Here is a 13,480-nt window from a genome sequence, read left to right on the forward strand (position 1 = left end):
ATTAAAAATGTAAGAAAAATTTTAATTTACCTCTTTTTTGGGGGAAAATAATATTATAATTTTCCGTAACATAACAATTAAATAGCGACCTCAAAACCTAAGAATTAAACTTATTTTCTTTGAATATCCCGGGTTACATTACTAAAAACTGGAATTTTTAACCTGTTAATGCAGAAAAATAACAGCAATTTCCTCACAAATGGAATTTATTTTGATGTCTATAAATAGATAATTTAATAAGAACAGAGAATTGTACACACATAAATATACATACATCTATATATATTTTTACTCTACCATAACTCCGCCATTTAATATATTATATTTTACTTTAAAGTTCATTAGTGTTAGTTCTTTACGCTTAAAATACATAAAATTCTAACAAAATTTAAGCTTCTTTAGGAATGCTACTTAAAAGTAAAATGTAAAGAAGTAAAAGTATCGTTAAGACGATAACCTAATAAATAACAGAAATAAATAGGAAAAAAGTTTTAAAGACGATTACAAAAATTAAATTTAAATAATCCCGGTTAATTTTACCTTAACTCTCAACAAAATTTTAGTAATCCCTTAATAATATTCGTGTACAAACATCAGTATCGTGATTAATAAATTACGCTTATACGACCTGATGACACATAAACAACCCTTACAAAGTATTTTTCTGTTAACGCGCTTTTTTTTATTCTGTTCATTATAAAATAAAATTATATAATAAAAACTGTCACTGCCTTGAATTTAACAGATTTTTTTATCCTATTCCTAACAGTGTTTTAGATAATTAGTCAATTAACTCATTAAAAACAAATTGTAACTAGCGCCTTGTGACTACAATTTCAATTTAGCTCTTAACGTAAAACTAACTACACGATAAAATTATGTGAAACAACTACAAATAGGCTACAGCTGAACCCAATTTATAACAAATATATTTAATAATGTGTGTGTGCGCGCGCGCATTATATACTTTTTTGTCTTCAGTCATTTGACTGGTTTGATGCAGCTCTCCAAGATTCCCTATCTAGTTCCAGTCGTTTCATTTCGGTATATCCCCTACATCCTTAACAATTTGTTTTATATATTCCAAACGTTGCCTGCCTACACAATGTTTTCCATCTACCTGTCCCTCCAATACCAAAGCGACTATTCCAGGATGCTTTAATATGTGGCCTATAAGTCTCTGTCTTCTTTAACGATATTTTTCCAAATACTTCTTTCTTCATCAATTTATCCATCTAACAATTTATAACATCTCTTCATTTGTCACTTTATCCACCCATCTGATTTTTAACATTCTTCTATAGCACCATATTTCAAAAGCTTCTAATCTTTTCTTCTCAGGTACTCAGATCGTCCAAGGTTCACTTCCTTATAAAGCTATGCACCAAACATATACTTTCAAAAATGGTTTCCTGACATTTAAATTAATTTTTGATGTAAGCAAATTATATTTCTGACTGAAAGCTCGTTTCGCTTGTGCTATTCGGCATTTTATATCGCTCCTGCTTCATCCATCTTTAGTAATTCTACTTGATTACTTCTACTTCACAAATAACAGAATTCTTCTACCTCCATAATCTACTCTCTTCCTAGTTTTATATTCAGTGGTCCATCATTATTTCTACTACATTTCATTACTTTTGTTTTGTTCTTGTTTATTTTTTATGCGATAGTTTTTGCGTAGGACTTCATCCATGTCATTCATTGTTTCTTCTAAACCTTTTTATTCTCTCGGCTAGAATAACTATATCATCGGCAAATCCTAGCATCTTTATCTTTTTAGCTTGCACTGTTACTCCGGATCTATATTGTTCTTTAACATCATTAACTGCTAGTTCTACGTAAAGGTTAAAAAGTAACGGGGATAGGGAACATCCTTGTCGGACTCACTTTTTTATTATGGCTTCTTTCTTATGTTCTTCAATTATTACTGTTGCAGTTGGGTTCCTGTAAATGTTAACACTTGTTCTTCTATCTCTATACTTGAACCCTAAATTTTCCAAAATGCTGAACATTTTATTCCAGCCTATGTTATCAAATGCCTTTTCTAAATCTATAAATGTGGATTGTTTTTCTATGTTGGATAGTTTTTCTTTAATCTTCTTTCTACTATTAATCTGAGCGCTAAAACTGCTTCCCTTGTCCCTATACTATTACCGAAACCAAACTGGTCTTCTCCTAAGAGTTCTTCCACTCTCCTCTCAATCATTCTGTACAGAATTCTTGCTAAGACTTTTGATGTGCGAGTAGTTAAGCTAATTGTTCTGTATTCTTCATATTTATCTGGTCCTTCTCATGAAAATAGCACTCTTTATGAAATCTGATGGAAGTTCCCGTTTTTCGTAAATATTACACGCCTGTTAGTATAATCTATCTATTGCTTCCTCACCTGCACTACGCAGTAATTCTGTAGGTATCCCGTCTATTCCAGGAACCTTTCTGATATTCAAATCTTTTAATGCTTTATTAAATTGAGATCTCAGTATTATATCTCCCTTTTCATCCTCTTTGACTTCCTCTTCTTCCTGTACAACACCAGTTTAATTCATTTCCTTCGTATAACTCTTCAGTATATTCCATAATATCAACCTTTTCTTTCGTATTATAAATCGGTGTACCATATTTGGTTAACACATCATTAGAATTTATGAACAACAAAATTCTCTTTAACTTTCTTGTATGCTCCGTCTATTTTTTCCAATGATCATTTATTTCACTTTCCACTTCTGAACACTTTTCTTTAATCCACTTTTCTTTCGCTAATTTGTACTTCCTGTTTATAGTATTTCTTAATTGACGATAGTTCCTCTTACCTTCTTCATCACTAGCATTCTTATACTTTCTACGTTCATCCATCACCTGCAACATATCCTCCGATATCTAAGGTTTCCTACCAGTTCTCTTTGTTCCACCTAAGTTCTCTTCTGCCGATTTAAGAATTTCCTTTTTAACATTCTCCCATTCTTATTCTATTTTTTCTTTTACTTTATCGTTTTTACTCAGACCTCTTGCGATGTCCTCCTCAAAAATCTTCTTTACCTCCTCCTCCTCATTCTCTAAATTTCACCGATTCATCTAACACCTCTTCTTCAGGTTTTTAAACCCCAATTTACATTTCATTATCACTAAATTATGCTTATATACATACATACATTTTCATAATTCTAATGATTAAAAGTGAGGTGTACAGATCTAAAAAAAATCTTGTTAAATCCATTTTTTTTAGATTTAAATTAATTCAACATGCTTATGTTTTTAAGTATTTTTATTTTATTATCACTGATAGGTGAGCTATATCTTACTTTACTCATTAATTAAAAAATAACATTTTTTTTTTTAAATAAAATCTTACTGTATTTGTTTAAGTTCTAATTCTTCAGTGACATTAATTTTTGTATAAGACTAATGATAATGATAAAATTAATAAAGTTACCAGCGCTGTTTTTTCTTCTTTATCATAAAGAAAACACTTATAAATAAAATTATTAAATAAAAATACATAAATAAATGAATATATTGTACTAAACAAATGGTACGCTGGCTAAACTTTTAATTTTAATCTAGGAGTAAAATTTTTTTACAGTAGAACACTGATTATCGAATTTAAAATTGAACCAAATTTAGCTTTCTAGAGCTAACTTTTATTGTTACCGTATATTAGTTGACGTACAAATATTCACGAATAATTAAGCTATTAACACTTCATATTGGTTATCATATTTTATTAGATTACGAAATATATCCGAAAATAACAGAATAATAAAATAAATATTGAAATTAAATATAACAGGTCTATTCAAGATTTTATGATAGAAAGTTTAAAAAAGAAAAAAGTAGGAGGAAACAAAGCTAGTAGGTTACATGTTAAGACACCTAGAGTACTCGACAGTTTTTTTTAAAGACATTTAGAGGATAAAATATAACCGCTGAACCAGGCAGTTTTTTTTAATTTATAACCGATTATCCAAATCAGTCAGTCATATGGAAGTTCTATTGAGAAAAATCGATGGATTAACAATAAATTTATTAAGGCGCATTTTATAATGTGTGACATGTTTGTAATATTAAATCATCGGCGGTCCCGAATTACGCGCCAAGTATCTGCGTATAAAATCATTACACCAATAGCGCGCTGCGTCCTATATTAGGACATTTTATAACAGACGAGCTTCGCACAATTTACCACAGTTAAATAAATAAATGTACGAAATATTAAAATAATAGGAAAACATTACTTAAAAAAAAAATTATAAAGAATGAACAAAAAATTATAAGAATACAAAAATACACCACAGTTAAATAATTTTACTTACAAAATTTAAGATTCAAATTTAAGCCGTACCTTTAAAATTTCTGTTTATTAAAAATACTTAAAAAATTTCAGAAATTGCAGGCTATATATTTTATGGTATTTAGTAATTTAGGCGCCTGATTATAGAATTCTTAATTCTAATAGATTCGTTAACACTTTTCACCTTCATATAAGTATCTGTTTTAAATTACAAAAATAAAATTTAAAAGATTATTTAAACACGAGTGAGCTTTGTAAAAATCACAGCAGTTTCTTTCGTCATATATAAATATTGCACTTTCAGTTACGTATTGAAACAAACAAAATATAAATATTTTCCGGTAATAACGGGTTAATGACCAGTAGGAGGTTTGGTGCGCTATTTGTGTTGTTCTGTAGAGGTGCAATCTGCAAGAGATAAAAAGGGATGGAACGAATGCGTAATTCTTGAACGCCCTGAATTATTGGAAAAATAATTTAATTTATATCAAAGCATATTTACTTATTTAATAATTCTGAAAAAATAACATAAAAAAAATTATAGTAGTCATTAATTTATTTGATAATGTGAAAAGCAGGTGAATGAACTAATATAAAAATGTTTTTTTACATCAAAATGTAATAGAGTAAAAAATAAACGATATTCTGTTTTTTTTTATTTTTGTAAAAAATTTACATTTAACGTAGTTTTTTTTTAAAGTTTTAATTTTTTGTTTGGCATAATTAAATGAATTATAAAAGTTTTTCTTCATCTTTTTTTGTTCACCAAAAAAATTATATTTATAGAAAATATAAATGTATTTAAATAAAAAATTAACGTACAGTATCCGTAAAAAATAGTTTGCGTTATGAGGTGTAATTAACAATAAGGGACCGTTATCGATACCTTTGCATAACAATTAGATGATTCATAAGGAAAACAAACTGAAACCACAGCCATTTTTATTTTTTCTATTCAGTTATTACAAAAGTTAACAAGAATAAATATAAGATAGAACCACGAGAAAAAATGAAATTATCACTAATAAATAATGGATCGACCCAACGTAGAAAACAAACTTTGCATTAAAAAATAAAATTAATATCGAAGAAAAAATTACTTATATATGTAGGAATACCGAATAATAAAGAACTTTATATGTTTAAAACGATAATAATAAAAAAAAACGATAGCATTATAGTCAACATCGAGAAAAGTTATATTATGATGGCAGTAGTTAAAATTTCTGGCATAAATACTACGCTATATAAGTGGGGTGGTCACTTGTATTTATTATAACGGCAAACAATAGGCACTAGACAAAGAAATTTTTAACGACATTAAATTCTTTTCCACAGTCTATAGATTTACAGAGACAAAATCAATTATGATTATTACTTTTATATATATATATAGTATACAATAAACAGTACTAAACTATTTTTAGATAATGATTGAATTAGGATTTTACTATAACAATAATAATACTTTCTATTTATTGTAAGTATTGAAATAATTAAACTTATTATTATTTTTGTTATCGATTATTACTACTACTAATTATAATGTCATTTGACTTCCATAAAACTACTAAATTAAATACGTTACAGAGACGTTTTTTGTAATCTATGTATTTTTTTTACTTTTATGGAATTTTTCTAATCTTACATACTTCAAAAAATATAAATAAAAATTAAAGCAAAATTTACGTTTGGTCATACTGAAATAATTTAAGGAAATTTAATTTCCTTAATTGTCAAACTTTTTTTACTGGAATTGTCATGTTTAATAATATATAGAGGCTATTTTATATAAAATATATATATATAAACACACACAACCACACACAATAATTAATATTGGTTCCAATAAATAGGTGGTTAAAATATTTATGACACTGAATAAACCTGTGTAAAATTTATTGAAATTAAAACATAATTTTCATGTAATTATTAAAATCATAAAACTAAAAACAACTTTGGTTTTTTTATTATACAAAAAAAAATTTTTAAGAAAGATATATGGATCCGATTTCCAATACGGAATTTATAAACTAAAACGTGAAACAGAAATTTACAAATATACAGAAATAAAAGACACCATCCAGAGAAGAATATTACAATTTTATGAGTATTTATACAGAATGTGCGAAAACAGATTAATAAAACAAGTATTTAACTTTTATAACAGTAGAACTATTAAAATTACCGTTTCAAAGTAATTATTTAGATATTAATAATAACTTCTCTGGAAGTTTCCAGAGAAGAAGGGTAAGAGGAGTATTAGAAGAAAATGGACTGAGGAAGAAAAACAACAGAGCGAAAAAATATTGGGAAAACAAAAGAAGATCCAAACTATTACGCAAACGTGATTCTTAGTGGTCCGGACGAACAGTTTGATTTGATTTCTGTTGGAGAAATTCTTTTTACGGAATTTATCATTTACTTTAAGAATACTAAACATAATTTTCCAATTTCTTTTCTTTTCAAATCAGTATATTATACTCATTTTCAACTCGCTACATTAAGAAACAATAGTTAAAAATCTTTTAATAAAAATCAATAGAATTGTCATCTACATAAGATCATCTGACTCATTTTTATAGTAGATAGAAATATTTTAAAATGAATTCTAATAATTGTTTCGTTTAAAACATATTGTTACACAGTTTTAAGAAAAATTATTAAAATACAAATTCTTAAAGATTAAATTAAAAAAAAATTAAAAATCTTTACTAAAATATTAAAAGTACTGGTTGAAAATTTGCCACATTAAATATAAATGTTACAGTTTTAGTGTCAAATATTATATTTTTATTTATATAAATTATTATAGCAAATCAAAAATCTCAATTTTTTTTTAGTCTCGCTCATTGTGTTTTTTTTTTACTGAAAACGAGATTACACTAAAGTTAAAAAAAACGAACGTAAAAAACACAAAACAATCAATTTTTAAATGAGAAAATAATGTACCTAAAAAACCTTTAAAAAGTATAATTAATTGGTAGTCTTATTAACGATAGAATCTGAGTAAAAGTTTTTACAAAATTTTATATAGAGTTTTTTTAGTGTTTTCGTTTTTTTTATTATTTATTCTTTGTTTTAAATAATATGGATTCAATATAGATTATTTATAAATTTAATAAAATCACTTGCTCCATTTAAATAAATTAGAAATATTACACATTTCGCTAAATTAAATGTATTATATTAAGAATTATAAAATTACAGTACTGTAGGCTATTTCATAACTAGAAAAAAAAACAGTTAAGTTGCTAAAAGGTTTGTAACTTAAAAACTTCTAGTAAAATCAAGGAAAACAGGTTACATAGCGTGGAAAATATATTATTAAAATGGTGACAATATAAATTATATTAAAAAAAGAATATAATTTATTTGAGGATAAAAAAAATTAAGAAAAAAGTATAATAAAAAACGTACGAACGATGTTTTAACTTAATCGATTTGTATAACGCAACTTTGCTGACATTGAAAAAATTTTTTCCTGGATGGGACATCGTGCATTAATAGGTTAGCTGATGAGTTGATAGTAAAGGACTAATTTTTTTGCTGATAAGATGCTTAATAAGATTTCTTACAGTAATTTCATTTAAAGAAATTCATTAGAATGATAATTTCATTGGTGTAAAACAAAAAAAATATATAGGCTAAGTGAAATTTGTATCGATCATAAATTAAAATTAGAAAATATAATAACTATAATAAACTTCCGTTTTTGAACGCTATAAATTATATTATTTATTTATATTCTTCATACGGCTTATTATAATGAAAAAAAATATAAATAAAGTTAATTTTAAAATAAAGTATGATTTTGTTTGAATTTTTTTTTATTTACTTCAACAAAATTTTTTTGGCTTGAAAATTGCTTAAAAAACGTACTCGAACGTTTAATTGGCAATTAGGATAAACTGTTTAAATATAATACACAAATGCATAAAAATACAACTGCGTTTATATATATTTGCAGTCAATATCTACGTAATTAAAATTTTGATTTAGATTAAAATAAAATTAGTATTTTTAAAAACATATTTTAATTCTGCTGTAAAAATTTACTAAAATTTAATTAAAATTACTCCACAATGAAAATATGTTTGCTGTCAAAATAGGCAATTAAAAGCAATTTCTTAAAAGTATAATTTTTCGGCCAAAGTTAAAAAGAAAATCGTTACGTTAATAAATAAGATTTTAATGAATTTCTATTTTTATAAATTCCTTTTTTTAATGTTTATAATTTTGTTTTGTAAAACAAATAAAATTTCATCGTTCATTTGAAACTGGAAAATGAAATAAATTTATATTAAAATCGAGATAAGATGAAAACTACTGAATAGCGAAAGACAATATTATAAGAACCGTAATAGTGCGACAAACAACTTCAAAGAACACAATCACAAGACAAGACAAGACAGTAACCTTTTAGCATTTGCTTCTTCTTTTTTAGAATGTTGTATGACAAAGTGAGCAACGCACATTGCATTTAGTCTAACTTGATACAAAAAAAAAACTTATAAAAGAAACCGCTACTGTATAATAAAATATTTATGTCCCGTTCAACAGATTCCTACAGTAATACTGCTAAAATTATCGTAAATTACTTTAAACAGTGCATTTCCTTTATCTAAATATCAATCCGACACGTAACAAATATTATAAATAAATTGTTATCATTGTCCGTAAATTGAATAACGTTCGTTGAATAACTAATAAAAACAGATTGCTACAATTAAAGAAGTAATAAAATCAAATAAACCATTTAGACGTACGCCTGATACACGGTATTAAATAATAACTAACCTATAAAAGTTAACTATTACATGTAAATATAATTCATTATTACATTGTAAACAGTTTTATTTCAATAATAATTATAAATTTTTATTAGACCAATAAATAAATTAATTTATCCGTGTAATCTATTCATAATTCAATTAAAGCAATTTAACTACCGTTAAAACTATTATAATTAATTAATATAAAGCCTACATATATTTATCAATGTTTATGTCTTTAGTTGATAAATGTAATTAAGTATTTTAATTAATTATAGTATCGTAACGTAAAATAATTTTAATAGATTTAAACAAATTCTAAAATAGATAGGCCTAATCATATCTAATTATATTGAAATATATGGAAAGAAATTTGAAAAAAAATCAATGTTTTTTTTTATGAGCATTTATGACACCTTTTTTACGTTTAGCTATGCATATTAAAAAAATTAAAAAAACATGTAATATTACATAAAGCAAAAATAAGTGTTGAAAAATTAGATCTGAAAGATTAAATTTTTACCTGATAATTTACTATTAAACATAAAATATTTATGTTTAATAACAAGAAAAACTGTTAACAATAAAGAAATTTCTTTATGACACCTTTGTTGACTACAAAACTGTGTTTGTAATAGTACTAAGATAGAAAAATTAACAAAACCTAAATAATATAAGCTTATTTTTTCTTTTAATTGGGATTAGCCTAGTGTCTTAAAACGAATACGTTGATAATAGCGCAGAAAAAATTATTTTAGGTATGGAAAAGTACTGTAAACAACCATTAAAAAGATTAGTTGTTTTGTTTTTTAAACATATTTCAGTCCTACAGTATTTAATAAAAAATAAACAAGCTATAGCAAAATTACATCTAGGTGTATTTTTTGCAATGACAAAATTAAGCCAATACTTCAGAATCAAATATGTAGAAATACAATACTTGTGTTTATATTCACCTGTAAACATTATTTAGTAAAAGTTGTTTAGTGAAACTAAAAAATATAAATAATTTCGTGAATTAAAGTACATAACAAGAAACAATGAACTGTTATTTGCTGGTTTTTTTCTGTTAAGAAAGACACGATCTGCTGGTTATTAATGAACGCACTTAGAATAGAGGTTATGATTTAACACAGATGTTTAATACTTATTATTTTATAATGAAAAAGTACTTACAACGCTTCCCTCTAGATCGCTGTCCCTATGGTCCATCTCCATTTGATAGACCGGCACGGGTTCTCGATTTTTGACCCTAATTTTGACAGATTTCCTGGTGCACGAGTTGAAAAAGAAACAGAACACACAGCGTTACTAACAGAGACGTGCGCAGGCCCACGGACAGCATAGAACTGAGCTCCGCCGGGCAGGCATACCCCTACCACAAATCAGGTATCCAATCGCGATACGAGGCGTGGTCTCCCGTCCCCTGATAAAGAAATTATTGTAATCCTTATAAAAAAATAACAAGAAAAGAATTCACATTTCATCAGCAATAATCGGACCAATCCTGTCCTATTACATCGTATACCTCCACCAATCGCGATTTCGGGATCTAAGAGATATCTTAGCGAGAACAACGCGCAGGTTTCCTTGTCTGGTCGCTGCCGACTCTTGTTTCGAACCGACAAGGTGTTTGACTTGCACTTCGCTCCGATCCAACAATAAACTGATAATAAAATTAAAATAAATGGTCTCACAACTTTGCCTTCTTTAACAGGCTAGTGAATAAACTGCTCGAAACTTTTCTTCCCGTATCTTTTTTTTTTTTATGTTTCATATACGCACGCACTTACGACATCTTAATTTAATTCTAATATAACTATTTATAAAACTGAACGATACTTGTTTTAATGTTTAGTTTATAAACTGCTATTTTTCCGAGTTCATGTTTATATTAAAATTGAGACATTTACAGGTTTTAATATAAAGCTGTGCATATTAAAATAATTTCATAATAAAAAGTGTACACTTTCGTTCCACTTTTCTTATCTTCGTTGTTAAACATTTTTACTGAATTAACCAAATTATTCTCAAAATTTTCATCATCAAATTTCTTTCGACGTAATTTACCCTGATATATTAACATGAGAAAAATAAGAGCCTAACTCTAATTTATTACATTTACATAAAGGTTAATGGTTAGAAAATAAAATTAATAATTGCCATATAAGAAAATAAATGCTATAATGTTTTCTTAAATTAAAAAAAATATGCCGTGCAGCTTTCTTTCATTTACAGAAAATAATACTGGTTAGTTATCTTCTCAAAAGATTAGGCTGGTAACGTGTTTCCAATAACCAATCTTCTCGTATATCTTTCAACACCCATTTCCGTTTTAGAACACAATTTCTGATAATAATTAACGGAATATATCATGATTAAATGACTGCATTTAACTCCAATTATTTCTTTTTTTTTTCGTTTATTGACTAAACTCTTAATTCTTCCCGTATACTATAATACTCGTATTTCTGTACCTATAACTGTGCAGCCCAGTGAACTGTAATACTCCATTTTAGCGGTCTGTGTTCAATTTAAGTTTTGTTTTGAGCATGTTCAAACTCGTTAACAAACGACGCGTTAATACAGTGAACCTACATAATAAAATTTCGGCAAAGTTTTGGTTCCAATTTTTTATTCCTTAAACTTCAGTGCATCATTCTGCAGATATTCTGGAACTTGGCAAGTTTCTCTCTTTTTTCATACAAGATGTCATATTCTAGATAAACTTTATGTTATTACTAACGTGATATGTTATTAATCAAACTTTTTGCTTACTCTGGATATTTTTATTTCTATAAATAAATTAGTTACATGTAAGAAGAACAAAAATTTTTTAAGGAATGCATACTACACATTTAACAAAGGCTGGTTTTAAAAATTAATTGAACAATTTGAAAAAATGAATGAAAATATTGTCTTTAAGTTGTATGTTTATCGATTCAGTAAATAATAATATTATTTTAAACGCTTTAAAATATTTTTTTCTTTCACTTTAAGTTATTATTACTTTCTTGATGAAGTAAAGGAAGCATTGTGATCGCAAAAAATTTCGGTTTTCAGATTTCAACGGAATTATCCATTTACACCATACCTGAAGCCATTTTGACTAGTTTCGGGGTGACGCCTGTACATCGAGAGACGTATAATCGTATTTCGCGTAACTCAAAATTGATTACCCGTAGGATGTTGAAAGTTTGGATTTAGGACTGTTATAACATCTGCTTGTGCACCTCCCCTTTTGATTGCAATCGACTGGACCAAAAGTGTCCAAAAAAGCCTAAAATCCCCCAAAAAATATGGATTTTTTCTTAACTGCAGTAATAAGCCCTCATTGAGAGCTTTTCAATTATTATCATAAGTGGTACTTATTTTCGTTGGTTCCCGAGTTACAGCCAAATGAAATTTTAATTAATGAAATTATTCTGATCTTATAAAGGGAAGGCACATCGTACGAATCAGACTCCTTTGTTAGCTTTTTTTATTAATTTAAATATATTAATTTATTAATAATTATTAACCTCTGATTGTAAAAAAATGTTTACGATAAATAATAATTCAATAATAATAATAAAAAAAATAAGTGAAAAAGTATCAGAAGTTATTTATAAAATAAAATTTTATGTACTTTTAAAAATGTGTGTATGTAATTTAATAGGCCTATAAGGAAGTCATGTGGGTCAACATCAGATTTTTTAATAAAAATAGTAGTATGTCTTATAAAAGAATAATGAATCAACCATAATTTCACAGGTTTTATTGATAATATATAATACTTCAATATAAAAGTGATCAGGTGCAAGCCGAGTTAACGCAAATAAGCATACCTTATAATAGTATTGAGATTTCGGTGGAGAGCATAAATAAAGATGTTCCACTTTGTTCACAGAGAGAAAATTTTTCATATCTAGTTATGTTTGTATTTTTATGCAGTAATATAGATATTTCTGCTCATATCCTAACTAGATAGATATTGATGAAATGATTCTTTAAAAAAATAATGAGCGATTAAATATTCAGAAATTACCGTGATAAAACTAGTGGTTGAAGAGAAGGCGAGGTATATACATAGAATCTATGGTATTTTGAGTTAACAGAAATCGTAATTAGATTATCAATATATGTACTCTAGCTGCCAGTTTTTTTCAGATACCCTTATTTTTCCTGCATATTATGAAATACCAGTTATCATTTATTAAAATTTTCTCGCAATTTTAGTAAACGACTTAGAAATTAAAATAGTTTTTATCAAATTATTTTTCTTACTGAAAGCAGAAAGTTTTACGCTGTCTTAGTAAAATGGATGAACCATATAAGCACCATCATCTGATAATCTTATTAATTAAAATAAATCGGTCCAGTTGTTTACTTACTGAATGAAACTTAACTAAGTTTACTTAGTCAATTTTTAGAT

The 13,480-nt window shown here is 26.7% G+C and overlaps 1 protein-coding gene across 1 annotated transcript in view; it reads right to left on the bottom strand.

The window, feature by feature from the left end:
- The window catches only part of LOC142321233 (uncharacterized), a 216,540-nt gene extending 206,162 nt beyond the window's left edge, over nucleotides 1-10,378 (bottom strand). Inside the window, exon 1 of the mRNA XM_075359228.1 lies at nucleotides 10,243-10,378. Coding sequence (XP_075215343.1) covers nucleotides 10,243-10,284 — 42 coding nt within the window. The 5' untranslated portion in view covers nucleotides 10,285-10,378. The remainder of the gene's footprint in view (nucleotides 1-10,242) is intronic.
- Between the last annotated feature and the right edge of the window lie 3,102 nt (nucleotides 10,379-13,480).

This window comes from Lycorma delicatula, chromosome 3 (assembly GCF_047948215.1).
Source record: "Lycorma delicatula isolate Av1 chromosome 3, ASM4794821v1, whole genome shotgun sequence".
NCBI classification, from domain to species: domain Eukaryota; kingdom Metazoa; phylum Arthropoda; class Insecta; order Hemiptera; family Fulgoridae; genus Lycorma; species Lycorma delicatula.